The sequence below is a fragment of the Clytia hemisphaerica genome, unplaced genomic scaffold (assembly GCF_902728285.1).
Source record: "Clytia hemisphaerica strain Z4C2 unplaced genomic scaffold, Clytia hemisphaerica genome assembly, whole genome shotgun sequence".
Lineage (NCBI taxonomy): Eukaryota > Metazoa > Cnidaria > Hydrozoa > Leptothecata > Clytiidae > Clytia > Clytia hemisphaerica.
The window spans coordinates 1384707-1406196 of NW_027103726.1; the positions used below are offsets into that span (position 1 = coordinate 1384707).

General features: G+C 33.7%; 1 protein-coding gene across 1 annotated transcript; it reads left to right on the forward strand.

Moving 5' to 3' along the window:
- Positions 1–685: 685 nt before the first annotated feature.
- On the forward strand, positions 686–20907 carry LOC136804717 (cytoplasmic dynein 2 light intermediate chain 1-like). The gene is made up of 17 exons (XM_067061328.1): positions 686–830; positions 4153–4208; positions 4724–4785; positions 5249–5283; positions 5572–5641; positions 6883–6977; positions 9589–9667; positions 10743–10795; positions 11052–11106; positions 11535–11603; positions 11956–12033; positions 12492–12571; positions 12865–12935; positions 13566–13611; positions 14076–14127; positions 19947–20039; positions 20400–20907. The coding sequence occupies exons 1-17, from the start codon at positions 823–825 to the stop codon at positions 20496–20498; spliced, it is 1101 nt and encodes a 366-aa protein (XP_066917429.1). The 5' UTR covers positions 686–822; the 3' UTR covers positions 20499–20907.
- The last annotated feature ends 583 nt before the right edge of the window (positions 20908–21490 follow it).

The following is a 21490-nucleotide window of genomic DNA, read 5'->3' on the forward strand; positions in this document are numbered from 1 at the left end:
GCCTGCGCACACACGCGCAGGCTACTTGCAAGGCCGGTGCTTCATGAAGATTTAGCCATAAGTCTAGTTTCTAATCCTGATATTAGGAGTTTTAAGCTTAGCCTTCTCCTTACTTAACTTAGACTTACGAAGCAAAGAAATAAAGCTTCAATCAGAGATTCCGATCTTCCTAATAAAGATCGGTGTTAGAATTAGATGAGGGATGTCAACACATAGACCAACTTAAGGTAATACTAGTAGAAACTAGTTAAGTACGTGTACGATAAAGTAGAATCCCCCCGCCGCGCCAGCCACCACCACAATTCATACCAAATCTAAAATAGATGTGATTAATTTAGCTTTCAACTTCGACAGACACAAGACAAATAGGACAAAAAACAAGATCAAAACTAACTAAAGTGATCGATGACACAAATATACGACAAATACCTAAAATATTTCAGCAAAAAAAATATTTTTTCCAGCTTGTGGTGTGCCTTTCTCAGTTCTGGGATGTTTTCTGTGTAATAGTAAAACCCAAGTTGCCGTACATACCAGTTGGTTCCGTGTTTACCAATTTTTGCTTTTCAGTTTGATTTGCCAGCTCAGTGCGACGACTTTTATTTACTAACCTTCTCAGTATCAACGAGATTTTCTACAAGTATCAGGCGTATTCAACCAACTAGGAATTAACGATATTGTTTACCCTGGTTTCACTTTCACTTTATCATTTTCAGAGTTCTAGAGTTTTTTTTTTTCAAGATCTCAACTTTTTTTTATAAGGCAATGGATCATAGACTATAAATATGCATTTTGTTTGAATCTATAATTTTAATCAACAAAATGTCAAGGTAAGCTACAAGCTCAATTTTTACTTTTCTTTTATGACAATACTAATAGTCCCATTATTATTTCAATTTTGGCTCAAAAAACTTTCTGCAAGTGTGATGTGGATGTGTGATTATTCTATATAGTGTGTGCAGTTGCATTGGCGTTTATAGCACTAAGACCTGCCTGTAATCTTAGTATACTAAGCCATAACATCATTTTAACAGCTTTGTAAGGTTCAATTCACGCTCAAAAGTTTCCAGGGCTCCTCATTCAACAATGCAATGGGGAGGAAAATATGCCCCTCAACAATTTTTTTTTTTATAAAGAAGGGTTAAAGCAAAGTCATAAATCTAAAAATTTACTGCTTCCTTAGAAAGATTCATTGTTGCTTTGTTTCTAAATGATCAATTAATTGGGTGCTTCTCATTTAAAAGACCTGGGAATGTCAGTGTAGACCTAAAGCTCTAAAACAGCATCTAATAACATGAAAACCAGAATATGATTCTTCAATGGGAATCAAAACTATAAAGTGCACTTACAAACATTTTGTCAGATTTAACAAACTTAATAACCGCACTGTCATCATTGACAATAAAACAAACGATTTTCTGTCAGGAGCCTTGTAAACATTCCAACAACTTCCATCGAAATGATCTATCACAGCTCAGTCTACCATTTTTAGCGCGGTCCGAGGATTGAGCCGAGAACGCTCCGCGAACTCCTGCGCGGGTGAAAACTTCAATCTGTCAATCATTTTCTCAAGCGAAGAGTACGCGAAGCGATTCTAGCTTTACGATAGTGCCGCGGGACATCAATGGATAGTATTCAATCATCATTATCCCTTTATTTTCATTCCTAGAACTTTTGCAAAAAAAAGGAAAAATAGAAAAGTTGTAATTTTTACTGCTCTATTCACATACTGAATTTGAAAGATCTTCTATGTGGCGTTTTTTTACAAACTTCAAAAAACTGATTTTTGTCCCGCCTTTGCGGGACTTTGGCTTAAGTGCTTGAGTGCAGCATAGGGTACAAAGTCCAAATATGCGTTTCCCGTAATTTTTGTATGAAGAGTTAGGTCTATACTGAATGTGACAATTGTCTAGAAAGGGATCACAGCAGCGTAAATAACGGGGACTCTCTATCTGGATAAAAACAACTAGAGTACCCTGCCCAGTGAAATTTTTGGATTCAAATTTTTCAATTACTTTTAACTTTTTTGAAAATCCTTTTCAACCAACGGTTAGACAACTTTTAACATGTTCTTCGTGTTTGTTTTGATTTTTTATTTGAGGCGATCTTCTTAGAATAAAAAACTTTCGAAGCGAGCGGTACTAGTGCCCAGTTCCCGACCGACGTACCAGTCTGCAACCGATCGTTAAAAAGAGAAAATCAGTGCTCTACTTGCAGGTAAGGTCATATTAATTGATCAGGATGATAAAAAAACTCATAAGCTTTCCCGTATTAAATTTATTTACACTCGTTCTTTTGTTTTAAAATAGCTCACTTACATTTCCCTTCGGCATGTTTTTTCAGAATTTTTCTTCAAGTCGCCATTTTTTTCTAAAGTTTGTTTTTGTTTTGTTTTGAAAGTGGCGGTCTATGGAGAGTCTTCATTTGATAAAAACGCGGGAATTTTTTATGCCTGTTTTTTTCTCTTCGCGTCTGGAATGTTTTGATCGCAATGTAGAGTCTTCTTTTTCATTTTTTGAGTTTGGTCGATCGCAGACTGGACGTCAAATTTCGAAGCTGATTGCATCAACTTTTTTATCAATATTTCACACGAAGGAAACTGTATCGAGCTGATTTTTACAGAAATGCTTTCTAACATACTCATTGTTTTGGACAAGTATTTTTTGGCGTGGGAGTTGAAGTGTTTTTTCTTACAAAGCTTTTTTGTCCACGGTAGCCATTTTTTATTTTTTTTGAAAAATCCGGCTTTTTCGTGTGCTTCCGTGCAAAGTTGGATCTTTCGGATTCTACTCGTTTTTTTCTAAAACCTTTTTTACACAGTACGGGAAATAGGTCAAGGCAGATAACTACCAAAAGAAATTCTCCAGAGGTTTGTTTTTGTATGACTTTTCTGGGTTCAAAGACGTTCGGTCGCCAACTAGACCGGTCGCCAACTGGGCAGGGGACTCTACTCTCTGCTGCTCTTGGTCTCTATACCCGTTGATTGAAATATTTCTATCCCAAATATCTTAGCCTACAGTAAAATAATTTGCAAAAAGGACCTGTAGGATTGATGTTAGAGGTAAATCTACATTAAAAAGACTTCTATTAAATTAACTCCCACAATAAGTCTTTGTCGCTGAAATAATCATCAAGCTCTTATAACATACTTAAGACATCAACCTCTTTAGCGAGCATATACCGTAAGTTGGTTTAATTTCAACATCCCTCTAATTTTGTGTTGAGATAAAGATGAGAATAATAAGACTGATGGACTCCTCAACTGATTGTTGATTAGTTTCAATCAGCGATTCCAATCACCTTCCTATTATTCCTATCTCTAAAGAAGGGTGACGAAATTAGAAGAGGGATGTTGACAACTTATGGTACAACCTCTTAGTATACTACAACCTTATTACAAGTTAAATATCTTTGTCAGTTAATATATTAAGAGGTTGTAGTATACTCTGTGGTCTTAGTATGCTACGGTTAAACCTAACTGTGTGTTAAAAAGACATCTTTCGTATATTTATATATTTATATTTAATATCATAATTTTATTTGTCAGTAAAAAAATTACACTACTGTCAGTTTCACGCTGAACGATTTGTTGACATCGAGCACTCTTTACAACGGAAATAACTTGCTTTGTTTCCATATTTATATTTATTTTGCTTTGCAAACATTGAAGCCTTTCTTTTTTTTGCACAGAAAAATATGTGGCTTTGAACCGTGACCTTAATGATTTCACCCATGTGAATCAGCGGGATAGAAATAGGATTGTTATCCTGAAGGTTTTTTTTCAACAATTTTTGAGGGCATTAACGATGATCCCCTCCCCCCATACGACCTGAAGCTGTTAAAAAAAAAATTAGTTTCCATCAGCGATTCTGATCTTCTTATTTTCCAATTCCAATCTCTAAAAAGGGTATCAAAATTAGATGAGGGAGTGTTGGGATTCTTATGTTTGACAAAAATGGTTAAAAAGTTAATGTACAATAATAATGCATCAGTGTGCCATTGTTTTAAGGCTTCAGTTTTTAAAATTAAAACTTCTAATTTTACTTCATATTAAGGTGATTAGAAAGAGTTTTCCAAATATTTTGGATTAATTTGACATTGATATTGTCCTTTAGAAAAAGTATACTTATAATCACATACATTCTTTTTTAGTTTAACCTTATGGGATTTTGCACAAAAGAAGTACAAGCAAGAATTATTGGATGCAGGTTAGAGTTATTTATTATTGTAGTTATAAAACATAGTATTCTATCAACTTCTATCACAGAACTTTTCAGTTACAAGACACATACCAAGAAATTTCATTCTTTTATTACTTAAACATCACATGAATTTTTTCACGATCCTAAATTCTATCTTAGTTGTCCGTGCAGAAATGTTTGAGTTTAAATTATATCTGATATAAAGTGAAGAATATTTTTGTTAATTATGTATATTTACGATTTTTTTAGTAATTTTAATTTATAAATCATTCCGAAACAACGGGGAGTTTAGCAAAAAGTCAAAGTGAATTTAAATAGTGGTATGTGAAAGAAAAAATTGAAGATGATAGAAGAAAAGTAATAGTGGAGAAACAATGAATTGCAAAATTTTTTTGATAAGCACACTTCAGTACAATCTTTTACACAAGTTTAATTTTTATTTTAAGTTTAGTTTTAAACAAGTTTTAATAAGCGTTTTTATTTTTAAGCCATTATACCCCATTTATTTATATCACATTTAGGAGAAGAGAATAGTAATATTCTGAGTGAATCACACATCATTGTCTGCGGTGCAAAAGATTCTGTAAGTCACTAAAAATTTATTTTGAAGAATTCAGTGGAAAATGGAAACAAAATCTTTTAGGCTCAAACTTCTACAGATTATTTGAACAAGCTAATCTAAAGAGATCAGAATCAAATTTTGTGTACCTATAGGTTCTAATCTGTCAATCGTTACTTTTTCATTTGTATCAATTTAGTACAGTCCATTTTGGTTGTAACTTTCACAGCATTTAAAAGTTTTCTGTTCCTTGTTTTATCTATAATTCATAAACTCACAATATGACTTGTTAGTGTTCTTCTCTGGCCAACTAACATAAATTATAAATTGTAGATCATAAGAATTAGCTATTTGGAGGCTATATGGGTGGTCCCCTCGATCATGAAAGTAGCCCCATTTGATGGTAATCAAATGTAGTCTCTGCATCATCATTCACTGATAAAGAGCATCATGTTCTAGATCATTATTTTCTCATTTCTTATTTTAGGGCAAAACAACTTTGATCAATAAATTTTTAGAAAAGTAAGAACTCTTTCTCTCTGCTAATGTTAACACTATATATAATGAAAAACTGAATTGATTAATGATATGTGGTCCTTTTTATTGTTATATTTTTCTGAATAAACAAAAAAAAAATTTCTTTTCCTCTTTCGGACAAATCTTGCTCCACATCCATGTCAATTTAATGTCAAAAAGCTTGTAAATTAAAATTGATGTAAGCAAACGATACTACTCTTGTTTAAAAACAAACAAAACCTTTTAGGTTTTAATATGAAAAAAAATATAATAATTTGAGATATTTTATCATAGGGATGATCCAGCAAAACCAACCATTGCTCTTGATTTTTGTTATGGAAGGCGCTCCAAGCCCAACAACATGGTAAATTTCTTTTATTGACTTTACTTGACTTACTGATAAGTGTAGAATTATCATTGTTTCATTATATATATGAAGTCTAGAAGTATGAAACGAGTCTAGCAGTATGAAACCTTCAACTATTTAAATGGAAAAACAGAGAACAAAGCCTGCGAAACAAAAGGAGAAGACAAATCACAACAACAAATACCGGGTGTGCCACAAATAAGTTACCCTCTTTGAATTTATATTGCAGGCAGTAGAAAAGTAGAAAAGAAATTATTCAAAGATTATTTCGGAATCATTCAGTGGAAAGCCTAACTTAAAATTTGGTGTATTACTTTTTAATTTTACTTCATTAGTTCAAAAGTTTATGTTCAAAAACCTAAAATGTCAATTTTAAAAAATGACAAAAAAAGGCGAAAAACGAGAGTATTAAATTGATTGTAACAAATAGAGGCACAAAACGATTTTATGCATCAGGAAATGTATTTGCATTATGTAAAAAGCACTTATTTTCAAGATTATGCATCCCTGTAAATACATTCCATCATCTGTGAATCGAGATGAGCTGCAACAGTTCAAACGAAGCATTTTTCTCAAAACTTTCACCTTCTGCCACCTTTCTCGACGATGATGTACACACAGAAAACTATCGGAAACTCTTGGAAAGATGTTGAAAATTTTGTGGGGTTTGAAGCATTCAGCATTTTGCTTATGCCCAAGGGAAAAACAGAAGTAAAAAAAGACAATAGAGATAAAGAAAACATAAAGAGTGTTACAAGGAGCAAGACATTGTACTTGTATGTTTTAACTGTATGTTTTGGTAAAAGAGAAGTCGTTTCTCTCATAAATTGATACCCTTGTTTTTAGCTTTTTTTTTACATTTTTTTAAAATTGACATTTTAGGTTTTTGAACATAACTTTTGAACTAATGAAGTAAAATTAAAAAGTAATACACCAAATTTTAAATCGAGATCCATCAAAGTAACAAACTAAACGACCTCTGGAATGCTGTTTTTATATAACTACTTAAAATTTGATTTTTTTAAGGTTAAAACATGTTAGCAAATAAAACGCTTTGGTCAGATCACTTGACCATGTCCGTAATTGACCAGTCATCATTCAAATATTTCTAAAAAAAGCTAACGTGAGTAGAATTTAGAAAAAACTAAATTGTGCACACATTTTCTATAAATTATATAAATGTTGATTTATTTCTTATCATTTTGTTATTATATGGTCTTTTTCTTTTTCAATTTCAGTCAGGTGTAAAAGATGTGACAAATGTTTCAGAGATTGGTGGCGGGAAGAGTACGGTCAAACTCTTCAATGCCGTCATTTCAAAACAAAATCTAAGGTAATATTCTCAACTTCAGTTGAGCTAGAATCTCAGAATGTTTGTGAGTTTGTGAGTTTGTCCACAAACTTTGGGGCAGCGTAGAGAGCGGAATAATTGGTTTAAGGAACTGAAATTTGGCACACCCCCTCCTTATGTTAAAACTTAGGGGTATTTTTTCAATTTTTTTAATTTCGCTTTTTTTCGCGAGTTATCCCCATTTTACCGGGAATTTGCGCTTATTTAACGTCATAAAGGTCAAAATAATTGACGTCAAATATTTTTTTAAATGCTAAAAATACAAAAATAGAAATTTTCATTCATGTTGAAAAATATTTGACGTCAATTTATCTAGGTGCCAAAATAAAAGGTTGCTCTACACACGGAAAAAAATTCTTTATTCTAAATTTACCTATGACTGAGCTTTCTCTAATCCTTCTGAGTACTCATCGCTCTGGGTTTTATAATTGAACCTTCCCTTTCCTGAGTGCCCATCAAAGAAGGCTTTTTTCACCCCGCGTTTGCAATTTAGCTACCTTATCCCGAGTATCCTTCACTCTGGGCTTACAAGCAAGCTTTCCCTAATTCTGAGTGCCCATCACTCTGGGTTTACAACTGGTTTACGCCTATCACCCTGGATTTACAATTGAGCTTTCTCTTATCCCGAGTAACTATTACCCTGGGTTTACAATTTGACCTTCCTTAATCTCGAGCGCTTATCACCCTGGGTTTACAACGAAGTTTCTCTTATCCCGAGTAACCGTCACCCTGGGTTTACAATAATTGGACCTTCCTTAATCACTAGCGCCTATCACCCTGGGTTTGCAACGGCCTTCTAGCCTTCTATTATTATGAGAGCCCATCACCCTGTTTTAAAAAAGTGTTTACAATTGGGCCTTCCACTTTCACACGTACACTGAAGTTGAGCCCAGTGCTTTAGCACGTTACAGTTAGTTAAAGGAATATTCTCAACTTCAGTTAGAGCTAGAATCTCAGAATGTTTGTTTGTGAGTTTGTGAGTTTGTCCACAAACTTTGGGGCAGCGTAGAGAGCGGAATAATTGGTTTAAGGAGCTGAAATTTGGCACACGCCCTCCATATGTTAAAACTTAGGGGTAGTTTTTTCAATTTTTTTAATTTCGCTTTTTTTCGGGAGTTATCCCCATTTTACCGGGATTTTGCGCTTATTTAACGTCATAAAAGTCAAAATAATTGACGTCAGATATTTTTTTAATTTTTTTTAGATTCATTGACGTAAATGAATTTATTGACGTCAAATATCATTTTTTAACTTTTCAAGTGTCAATGCCTTAAATTTTTCTACTTGAATTTTTGCAATTTAGATAATTCATTCCGATTTTTGTTTATTCCTGAAATTGCCTACGACTGAGCTTTCTCTAATCCTGCTAAGTATCCATCTATCTGGGTTTACAATCGAGCCTTCCCTTTCCTGTGAACGATCGCCACGTAGGCTTATCAACCAAAGTTTACAATTTAGCCCTGCCTTATTCCGAGTAACCATCACTTTTGGATTACAATTTTAAGCCTTCCCTAGTCCTGATTACTCATCACCCTATGGATTTACGACTTAGCCTTCTCTTATTCCAATCACCATTCACCACGGGTTTACAATCGGTCTTCTCTTATCCCTAGTACCCATTGCCCTTTTTAAAAAAGTGTTTACAATTGGGCCTTTCACTTTCACATGTAAGCTGAAGTTGAGACCAGTGCACGTTACAGTAATGTCCCTTTGACGTTAAAAATGTAAAACTAATCTACATTACACTACATGCAAAAAAAACGCCAACGAAGGCCGGCGTGAAAAAGGGGCAATAATAAAGTATTTATGATATTATATTTAGAAGGAAAAGTGACCGTCATTTTAAAATAATTTATAACAAAATCTAAGGTAACTTGAAAACCAACAGCACTGTAATATCCAGTGTTCGCAGTTCTTCCAACTCATCTCATATGAATTGCCGTCTCATTAAAGTATAAAAAGGAGCTTTTCCGCCTTAGAGTTTAGCAAAACTAAGTAAAATATTGAACTCCTGGGCTTAAAATCTGTTGTGTTGTATCCATTTTTTGTCTGAGATGAAGTTTTGATTTTTGACCACTGAGTATATCTGTGAAATTCATTGTCTTAAAATTCTTTGATTACTATTGCAAGGTTTTTTATTGTAAAATTTGTATTTAAATGTATCATCTTTAATACTGATGTCAAGTTCAAGGTAAATATTACCATGATCACATTTATTTTGGTGTTCAACTGGGAAAATTCCTTTAAGGCTTTTCCTCTAATTCATACATGAATCTGAAACAATTCTTTAACAAGAAGGAAATATCTGTCCTTGGTGAATACGCTTTTATAACTTATAAATCCCAAAGAACCAGACAGTGTCGATTAAACAAGTTTCAATGAAAATTGCAATCAAACGCAATCGAACGCAAGGGAATGATTCCTTACAATCGAAGAGTCGAATACAATCTTATTGTTATATTGCTTTCGACAATCGATTTACAATAATTTGATTACACCCAATTGCGTTCAAATGATTCTACATTAGATTCGTTCGATTGACACCGTCTCGAAATATTATGATATTGGTCAATTTATGTTTTCTATTTTTAAGTGGGTTGGTGATAGTGTTGGTGCTCGATCTATCAAAACCAAGTGAAATATGGGAGGTTCAACATGCAATTTTAACACAGGTTTGTTACGTACACCTTTAATCTATGATGATGTAGTATACATTTTTGAAACTGTTTGCTTTTGTTGTAAGATAATCAGATGCAGGCACGACGGAAGCTTTTTATATCTGGTACGGCGAATGAGGAAATTTAAGCGATTTTATAGCGATTTTACCGACGAAGAGGAAACTTCGGGTATTTTTGTGAAAATCTGGTACGGCAGCCGCCGTACCTGCCGTACCCGTTGCGTCGTGCCTGAGATGGAGGTGCCGTGGTATAGTGGTCATTGACCTTGGTTGCTGCATAGGAGACCAAGGTTCGATTCCCACTCGCGGTGGTTAACTTAGCAAGTGAATTAACCTTCGCCCGGGTCAACCCACCCCATGTGAGAGGAATTGGGTATTCAGTCCAAGGTTGCTGACAGGACGAATAATTGCGTTAACACAGTTGCGAGAATGGGCCGAATATCCTGCTGTAACTAAACCAAATAGATAGATGGATAGAAAATCTCTGTAGGCCATTGAAAATTGGTCATCCGATGAAAATAGTCATATAACAAGAACCTTGTTACGTGCAGCTATGCCATAAAATGAATTTTTCTCATACACATCACCCTTGATTTTGTTACTCTGTCCACTCGTAGTGGATTGCAGTCCTTGCGAAATTGAGATCTTTTTTTTTCATCCCATTCTTTTAGAACTTCAGCGTGGTGGGCAGTGAACAATCATTATATAATTTGAGGCTATTAATTTATCTGTAAACATTTCTAGAATCATTTTTAACCCAATTACACGCTTTTTTTTTATATAAGAATGGTGTAAATCCATTTCATCATGGATATTCTTAACTTTTTTGGGAAAATCATCCTAAAATATTCTTACAGCATTCTTAGGTTAGGATCCTAATTGACTAAAAATGGTCTAAAAATGGCATTCTTAGCTTTAGTAACAAAATTCTATGATGGTGATATTCTTAGTATATTTTTCATTTTCTGGCCATTTTCATCATGGACATTCTTATATAAAGTGTATTCTTATAAAAAAAAAGCGTGTAATTCATAGCAGAATTGTTTATAATTACTTACTTTTCCTTTTAGATAAAACAAAGGATAACTGCAGTTTTGAACGAACAAAAGAAAACTAACCCTGAGTAAGTCAAAACCTTTGACTTACTTTTCTTTTGAAAAACTTAGATAAATAATTTGACTGCTGGCTTAACCGTCACAAAATGGTCTTTTTAGAAATGTATTTGCAGCCTTTTTCATAAACAGGAGAAGAATCTCTCGAAATGTAACCAAACGTAAACGATAAACTTTCAATATATCACTGGGTCGATAAACTCCAACTTATTCAGATTAATCTTCCTAAACACAAATGCCAAAAATAATCTGCTTATGACTTTTTAGGCTAGAAAAGGAACTGATGAAGAAAGCTTGGCAAAGAGTAGGCGCTGTACACACTGTGAGAATTTTATTTTTTAGGGCTGTCCATTTGTTTTATTTGTTTTGTTTGTTTTGCTTTTAGATAGGCAGGATTCTAAAGTCCTTTAAGCGGTTGTATTTCAAAGGTCGGGGGGTGAATCTCCAGCTGGGTCATACAAAGAACTTTGTATTTATTACAAAAATGGTACTTGATGCCTCTCTTCTTAATGCTCAACAATTAAGAGAAGGATCAAGGCTAAGCGGATCAATTCAGGGAGAAAGAGTGGCGTCCTCCCCTACGTTAGGTTCTATATAGATTTCGAAAGAGGAGCCTTCGAGTCACCTCCGACTGCGATTGCAGACTTGACTAAATTCTAGAAACTGCAAATATTTTTGAATAGATTTTATAAAATGGTTTTCATCATTAAAACACTTGGGTTTACCAGTCTTTTCTTTACAATATTCCAGGACAAAAATATGATTTCTCCCCTGATGGTACCGCTTGTTATCATTGGAACAAAATATGATCTGTTTCAGGTAATTGTAATTTTAAATTTTAATCACGAGAGTTTTTTAACTTAATTTTAGAGTAAAAATCTGTTTTAAGGGCTGTTTCCTAAAGTGATTGTCCATGGCTTTTTTATGGTAAAATGACTCTTGTATATATAGTCGAGCAATCGTCCTCATTTTTTAAGGTTCAAAACGCGCGTAACTGATGTTTCTTCCTTTGCCTTAAAAGCATGTACAATCTTTTCATGAACACTGTGAACTGCGATAAACTTATCAAAGATGGTGCGTTATTTTGCTACAGCTAGGGACGAAGAAGCTCTATCTAGTATTTTTATTAGGGAATGCATATATTCTGTGGTTATATTATTTTATTTATTAGGAATTGAGCACCAGTAAGAAAGAGATGGTATCTAAAGCGTTGCGTTTTGTCAACCATTATCACGGTGGTATGATACAGGTACTGATACACTGATACACAACAAAGCCAGGTCTCATTGACCCAGTGCGAATTTTTTAGGCGTTACAGATAAAAAAATAGTTAAATACTAGTGAGGAAGGTAAATTTTCTTTTTAACGGGTGAAAATCTTAAACTCTACTATTTACAGCACAGATATATTCGACGGGAATTCTCAAAAAGAGAGTGACTTTTGTATGGGTATGAGAGATTTTTGATGAGGATGCAATTCCGGGTAATTTTCTCACCGGCGACGATTTTTAGGCTAATTCTTTCAGTTTGGAGGGGGTCTCACCGGGTCTATGGCACGAGAGTATCGATGTAAAGTTAAGCACCTAATCCTTGCTCAAACTCAATTTGATTTGATTTGAAGTCAAAAATTTAGTTTTTAATGTGGACGAGACTGAGCTGTTCTTCTAGCACATGCTTTTCAATGCTTTCCAAATCTTTGTTTTTTTAGTATTTTAGTACAAAAGCAGAAGGGTTGAGTTCACGTACCAAGTCAGTCTTCAGTCACGTGGCTTTTAAAACATCTCTAAGGTAACTTTCTTCTCTTTAACGTCTATCCAGGATAAGTTTGTAATCTTTTTTACTTTGATGTTGAAACTAGGTCAGAGAGTACAGACTTATTTCCTTAAGAATAGTTTTCACATAAGGTTTCTATTAATCCTCTAACAAACAGATTTCTTATAAGAAGTATAGGTTTGAGAACTGGAATGTTTCCCACGTGTTAAGCAAAAAAGATCACACTCCTTCTTAATCAATTTAGAATCAGATTTTCGTTTTTTTTGTTGAAACTTTTGGTTATTATTTAATTTTTAATTTCTTTTTAGTAAAACAACGTCTATTGACCCTGGAAAGCCATTGATCGTCCCTTTTGGTGCCGATAGCCTTGAGCAAGTTGGTAAGGACCATTATTTTCCATTCTAAAGAACTTTTTTTTTGAATTGAATTTGAGACGAGCATTCATGTGATTGGCCATCTGTTGGACAGCAAATTTGACCAGTTTGTCTTCTTATTGATTTCAAAATTTCTCATCTGTTTATGAGTCTTCCCAACTGGCACAAAACTTTAAAACATCGTTATCTATATATGCCATGGACGTTAGATGAATGTTTACTAAAAGTATAGTTGTTTCTTTACTCTAAATAAGTTTGCGTTTATTGACGCATTGATATTCATATTGGAAGTTTATCGTGGCTTTGATCACGAGATTTACGTTTGGCTACGTTTCGAGAGATTCTTCTCCCATCATCGGGCAATGTGGAGTGATGTTTTCCCCACTATTTGTACCTTTTGTTTACCCATATTTTCCATCGTCTCTTTACACCACGGGTCTCATTTTCTGGTTTGCAGATCGAAATCTGGTACCCAGAGCCACTGGCATCTTATTGATTTTACTGATGGATGTGAAGGAATTGTACTCCTTTCGTAAGCACCATGAGAATAATAAAACAGCGAACTAAATGACCGAGTCCACGTTTGGTATTACTTCCTACTTACGTTACATTCCTTTTGGCTATTTTTTTTTCAGGAGCACCACCTGTCTCTTCTGATCGAATGATGAAAAATCGTGGAAAGTAAGAACGTGATTAATCTTTTGTTGTAAATTAAGTTATAGCAACCCATCCACTGAGTTTTATATAAACCTCGACGGTAGTTTTTCAACCCCGACCAACCAAAATCTTTGATCGGAGTTAAGTCATGAAAAACCTCTACTACTACAATTCTGATATATTTCTCATATGAAGAGCAATTATTCTGTTCTATTGAAAATCTAATACACCTTTTCGACCGTAGCTGCTAATTGCCGCGCGGGCATTTTTTACCACCCTAAAACCGTCCTAGTCTTTTTTTCGCGCCTGAAGACAATAGAAAAAAGTGTAAGAAAAGGATTGGATCGAGTTTAGGGTGATAAAAAATGCCCGCGCGGCAATTGGCGGCTACGGTCGAAAAGGTGTATTAGCGAGAATCAACTGTGACTATAGAGATGGTTGTTCCCCAGCTTCTTTATGGTGTTCAATTTGAATCTTTTCTTTTTTAGTTCGCCGTATGAACTTTGGCAAAATGCATATGAAAGTGTCTTCCCTTCTCAGGTTGGTTTGATTCAAATTGAAATTTTTATTGACAGCGTTATTCAAATACGTTGCAGTGGCGGATTTAATAGGGTTTCAAAATCTTTCAAAGGGTTTCAAAATCTTCGACGGAGAGTTTTGCCCATTAATCCTTATAACGAAATGAAGTTTAAATCTCCTCAGATCCGCTGTTGCGTTAGCGAGCACCTCACTAAAAACCGGGATTTTTCATCCCATTTCTTAGTGAGTTCCACTTTGATGATTTTCGAAAAATAGAAGCCTTTCAAGTGCTTTGACGCAAATTCGATATTTTCGCTACTGCAAGAGCTTCAAAAGTTTAAAGTGACGTCAAGAAATCGAATCTTTGGAGCCCGAAAACCTGGACTCAAAACATTCGAAAAAGTCGCAAAGTGGAATAGACGTTACTGCGTAGAAAAATGCCGCGACGTCTAGTATAGGCTACCGTTGCGTTGATTCTTTTAGCGTAGGAGTATTAAAACACCCCTGTCTCGCTGAAACAGTGATAGCTTCAGTTAAGTGTGTGAGCAAGCGTTTTTGTATTTGCCCCGTGGCAGGGGCTTTTGTTGCTTCACGTAGTGAATAATATTCAGATTCAGATTCAGATTCAGATTCAGATTCAGATTCATGTTGTTTCTTCCGATTCTGAGCGGGCCGCCGCGGTTGATTAAAAAATGTTCGCGCGCACCTAATATTATATCTCTTTTGTTGCTACTTGGTACTTTATAAGAAAAACAATAACTCTTGATTGAAGGCCATATACCTTTCGGTAATTAGTTCTTAGAAAGTAAACAAAGGATGGCGAAAAAATTGTGCATATTTATTTTTATTATAAGCATCTACTTTATAAGAATCAAATAAATATCTCTTGATTGAAGGCAATATGCCTTTCGGTAATTAGTTCTTACTGAAAAGTAAACAAGGGACGGCACACAATATGAGCATATTTATTTTTATTATAAGCATCTACTTTATAAGAATCAAATCAATAACTCTTGATTGAAGGCAATATGCCTTTTGGTAATTAGTTCTTACAAAGTAAACAAGGGACGGCACACAATATGAGCATATTTATTTTTATTATAAGCATCTACTTTATAAGAATCAAATCAATAACTTTCGATTGAATGCAATATGCCTTTCGGTAATTAGTTCTCACAAAGTAAACAAAGGATGGCGAAAAAGATGAACATACTTATTTTTATTGTAAGCATTTTCTTTATAAGAATCAAATCAACATCTCTTGATTGAAGGCAACATGCCTTTCGGTAATTAGTTCTTACAAAGTAAATAAGAGACGGCACACAATATGAGCATACTTATTAATTTCGCCTAGCGAAAGTATTACAATCGTCTTTCGCGGCGGTGTCATCGGAAAAAAAATTAGAAAACGAAAGTACTCGATACGGTGGACGAACTCACTAAATTTAATTTACAAATTATACGCTCGTATAACCACGGACGATTTTCGCGGGTTTTCTTTGGATTACGTCATATATCTTTGTGTCCTTAAGCTTCACAGTTTGGATTTTTTCTTTATTTTCTTATAAGCATATACTTTATAAGAATCAAATCAATAACTCTTGATAAACGATAATATACCTTTCGGTAATTAGTTCTTACAAAGTAAACAAAGTATGGCGCACAATATGAGCATATTTATTTTTCTTATAAGCATACACTTTATAAGAATCAAATCAATAACTCTTGATAGACTGTGATATACCTTTCGGTAATTAGTTATTACAAAGTAAATAAGGGATGGCGCACAATATGATCATATTTATTTTTCTTATAAGCATGTACTTTATAAGAATCAAATCAACAACTCTTGATAGACTGTGATATACCTTTCGGTAATTAGTTCTTACAAAGTAAACAAGGGATGGCACACAATATGAGCCTATTTATTTTTCTTATAAGCATACACTTTATAAGAATCAAATCAATAGCTCTTGATAGACTGTGATATACCTTTCGGTAATTAGTTCTTACAAAGTAAATAAGGGATGGCGCACAATATGATCATATTTATTTTTCTTAGAAGCATATACTTTATAAGAATCAAATCAATAACTCTTGATAAACGGTGATATACCCTTCGGTAATTAGTTCTTACAAAGTAAACAAGAGATGGCAGGCAATATGAGCATATTTATTTTTCTTATAAGCATATACTTTATAAGAATCAAATCAACAACTCTTGATAGACTGTGATATACCTTTCGGTAATTAGTTCGCACAATATAAGCATATTTATTTTTCTTATAAGCATATACTTTATAAGAATCAAACCAATAACTCTTGATAGACGGTGATATACCCTTCGGTAATTAGTTCTTACAAAGTAAACAAGGGATGGCGCACAATATAAGCATATTTATTTTTCTTATAAGCATATACTTGATAAGAATCAAATCAATAACTCTTGATAAACGGTGATATACCTTTCGGTAATTAGTTCTTACAAAGTAAACAAGAGATGGCATGCAATATGAGCATATTTATTTTTCTTATAAGCATACACTTTATAAGAATCAAATCAATAACTCTTGATAGATGGTGATATACCCTTCGGTAATTAGTTCTTACAAGGTAAACAAGGGATGGCACACAATATGAGCATATTTATTTTTCTTATAAGCATATACTTTATAAGAATGAAATAAATAACTCTTGATAGACTGTGATATACCTTTCGGTAATTAGTTCTTACAAGGTAAACAAGGGATGGCACACAATATGAGCATATTTATTTTTCTTATAAGCATACACTTTATAAGAATCAAATCAATAACTCTTGATAGAAGGTGATATACCTTTCGGTAATTAGTTCTTACAAAGTAATCAAGGGATGGCGCACATATGAACATATTTACATTATCGGGGAAAACTTCGTCGGGGAAAAATATTCGTCACTTGCTGGTAGTTAAGGCCGGGCTAAATTCTCGTCGGGGAAAAATATTCGTCACTTGGCCAAAATTTCGTCACTTTTCCCCGACGAAGTTTTCCCTGATAAGGTTTTTTTCTATAAGAATCAAATTAATAACTCTTTATAGATGGTGATATGCCCTTCAGTTATTAGTTCTTAAGAATTAAACAACCATTGTTCGTAAATTGATCTTATCTTTTTAGCGATTTTGAGCCTCGTTGTTCATATCAAATTGTTTCATCAAGGCTCGATGTAAAGTAGACTTCAGATTAGCTTTCATCTCTACTTCTTGTTTTTTCCCATGCAGTTTAAACTTTAGGCGAAATTTTCGACTTTAAGTCGTCTTGTTTTTATTGTAAGCATTTTCTTTATAAGAATCAAATCAATATCTCTTGATTGAAGGCAACATGCCTTTCGGTAATTAGTTCTTACAAAGTAAACAAGGGACGGCACACAATATGAGCATATTTATTTTTATTATAAGCATCTACTTTATAAGAATCAAATCAATAACTCTTGATTGAAGGCAATATGCCTTTCGGTAATTAGTTCTCACAAAGTAAACAAGGGACGGCACACAATATGAGCATATTTATTTTTATTATAAGCATCTACTTTATGAGAATTAAATCAATAACTCTTGATTGAAGGCAATATATCTTTCGGTAATTAGTCCTTACAAAGTAAACAAGGGACGGCACACAATATGAGCATATTTATTTTTATTATAAGCATCTACTTTATAAGAAAAACAATAACTCTTGATTGAAGGCAATATATCTTTCGGTAATTAGTTCTTACAAAGTAAACAAGAGACGGCACACAATATGAGCATACTTATTTTTATTGTAAGCATTTTCTTTATAAGAATCAAATAAATATCTCTTGATTGAAGGCAACATGCCTTTCGGTAATTAGTTCTTACAAAGTAAACAAGGGACGGCACACAATATGAGCATATTTATTTTTATTATAAGCATCTACTTTATAAGAATCAAATCAATAACTCTTGATTGAAGGCAATATGCCTTTCGGTAATTAGTTCTCACAAAAAAGTAAACAAGGGACGGCACACAATATGAGCATATTTATTTTTATTATAAGTGTCAACTTTATAAGAATCAAATCAATAACTTTCGATTGAAGGCAATATGCCTTTCGGTAATTAGTTCTCTCAAAGTAAACAAAGGATGGCGAAAAAGATGAACATATTTATTTTTATTATAAGCATCCACTTTATAAGAATCAAATCAATAACTTTCGATTGAAGGCAATATGCCTTTCGGTAATTAGTTCTCACAAAGTAAACAAAGGATGGCGAAAAAGATGAACATACTTATTTTTATTGTAAGCATTTTCTTTATAAGAATCAAATCAATATCTCTTGATTGAAGGCAACATGCCTTTCGGTAATTAGTTCTTACAAAGTAAACAAGGGACGCCACACAATATGAGCATATTTATTTTTATTATAAGCACCTACTTTATAAGAATCAAATTAATAACTCTTGATTGAAGGTAATATGCCTTTCGGTAATTAGTTCTCACAAAGTAAACAAAGTATGGCGAAAAAGATGAACATATTTATTTTTATTATAAGCATCTACTTTATAAGAATCAAATCAATATCTCTTGATTGAAGGCAATATATCTTTCGGTAATTAGTTCTCACAAAGTAAACAAAGGATGGCGAAACAGATGAGCATATTGATTTTTATTATAAGTGTCTACTTTATAAGAATCAAATCAATTTCAGAATTTTTGGTGTTTCCACTGTGATAACATGTGAGCGATAACTTCTCTCTTTGAGATGTGAGCGACCGTCTATCGCATGTCATCTCAAAAGTAAAGTTTACTTAGGAATATTTCGAAAGAAAGGTCTGCAGGGCATTCTTAGCGACAGCTACTTGCTAGTTTAATACTTGGTAGGAATTTGGGTAGAAATATGGTGCTTTTTCATGTCATAATCAAGCATTCCCTATAAGTTTAGCAAGATATACATACCTTTTTATGGTAATTTAATTTAGCGGTTGAAGGGTATTTTTGACCAAAAACACTTTTTATTTGGAAAACTTTGGTAGGAACTGGAATTTGGTGGATCAGAGGAATGTAAAGAGATGGAAAAACAGCTTCTTGAAAACAATGGAAAAACGGCTCGTCATATACCAGGTCTCTTGCCCTTAAGGGAGTTTATGTCGAGTAAATAGGTTTCTTTTGTTGTCGCTATAAAAAGTCTGCATAATTAGCGTGTTGTGACAAAATTCTTTTGTTTCAAGCCTGATTATGCGCAAACTTTTAAGGCTTATATTTTGGGTACACCTCTCCTATACGAAAAGGTACCTATATCTTCTTGCTCAGAATTTCCTAGCGATTCTACTGATATAACCGCATTATGACCGCACCATAATATGGAAAGCTAGAGCTCGAGAAAATTATAACTTCATCTTGATTTTACTCGACTACTGACAGTTTTACAAGAACCAATTTAATATCATTGCGTAAAGAATTTCTTTTGCTATACATTGGTAAAAATGTTGCTCCTTATTCTTAAAAATTGAACTAGTAATCGGCAAAAAAGGAAAAACAAATTTTCATTTTTATTGTCAAATCATGTAGAAACCGTCCAATTTGTATGGCGAGCCGTCTTTTCTGGACTTTCATTTAATGACCTAATCAACGTTTTTACAATAGAATTTTCAATAGAAGTGATCGTTGAACTTTGAGTAATCAGAAAAGCTGTTTTTCCATCTCTTTACATTCCTCTGGGTGGATCTCCGCCAAATTTATTTCTGCCAAACCTTCTTCCTTTGAAGGTATCACATTATGTGCTGTATCTGACTTTTCTAAAGTGGAAAATAAATGATTTTTTTATTGCTTCTTTTTGTCACAGAATTCTGAAGACAATGAGATTCAAACTAATCCAACTTTAGACAAAAATTTTGCCGATGAAACAATCGATAACGCACGAAAACAAAAAGACCAGGTAAAGATACAAAGCCATGTAAAAAACACACGAAATGAAGTCATTCTATTGGTTTAAAACTGAATTATCTACACAATTGACCAATGGAATAGCACCTCGGGTCTCGAGATTACCTCACTCGAAAATGTTATATTTTTTTTTTCATGCATATAACTTTTCTAGTTTCAGAAATAAAGCTACTTAAAGAATATTGTTTTCATGAGATACAAAGCATGCGCGCCTTTTGTGCTGACAATGAATAAGTTGTGCTCATTCGGTTAAGAAAGGAATGAAAGCATGTTCAATAATTTCTGAGCTAATTCACATGTTTAAGTTTTTTTTCCAGATTCGTTTCGTTAAACTTCATTGCTACTCTTTTAGGAATTGGAACGTTATCGAAAGCTGAGTGAACGAAAATCGAAAGAAAATAAATTGAACGCAAGTGCTGGTGTAAGCAGTTCCAAAAAGAAGCAAAAATGAAAAATTGAAAATAACCAAAAAACATTGGAACTCTGTCAATATATTTTAAAGATCATCATGCATTTTTGGTGGTGTTGATATGACAACAAGGCATTTTAGGCGAATTATTTGTTTCATTGCAAACTTTTAACGAGAACTTTGCGCGAGGCTCACTCGAATCCACTCGTGCTCTTTTTTTACGAAGGACTTGTGAATTGTTTTTTTCCTAAACGATACCCATGACACATACGTGAGCACGATTGAACACAGTCATCGTATTCTTTATAAACCGTCTATAATAATTAATAGTTTTTATTTGTATATTTATAATTGGGTACAATTTTTTAATTTGTTTGTAGATATTACAATGTTCACTACCTGTATAGAACACCTATTCCCTTTCTATTTAGGCTGCTGGTATCCACTAACATGTTTTTTTTTATAAGCAAGTGTCTGTCCCTATGTCAGGCTCGCATTATGCTTAGTATTCTATTGTTCTCAAACAATAGAGCCATTGTTTGGGTACCAAAAACTGAGCCTGCATATGCTTATAAATGTTATGCTTATAAAAGAAAAAACATGTAACAGATTCATGCTCCTTATTGATTATTAAGCAGACCTATACTGCCTGGGGTGCGATTCAGACTACTTTTCTATTCATTTACAGTAGACTTCCGGTTATTGGAAGCTCCAAAGTGATAAGGATTTACTTCGAATAGCCGGGAGTTCGAATATCTTTTCTCACTCGACGATCTCCCGATAAGAAAAATTCAAATAATAGTTTGCCCGAAAGTTCGAATAACCGAGAGTGTTTTTGCCTGAGTTAGGTAAGCAGATCAAAGGGTTACGCCATCTCACGTCGAATAACTGAATTATTCGCAACGATTTCGGAAACATCATCTCTTAATGATCTATAATGATCTAAAAATGACAGCTTAATTCTATTCCAAAGTATTGGCGGCCCGTATATTTTCAAATATTCATCTTGAGGGGAAAAATATGGCTATTATAAT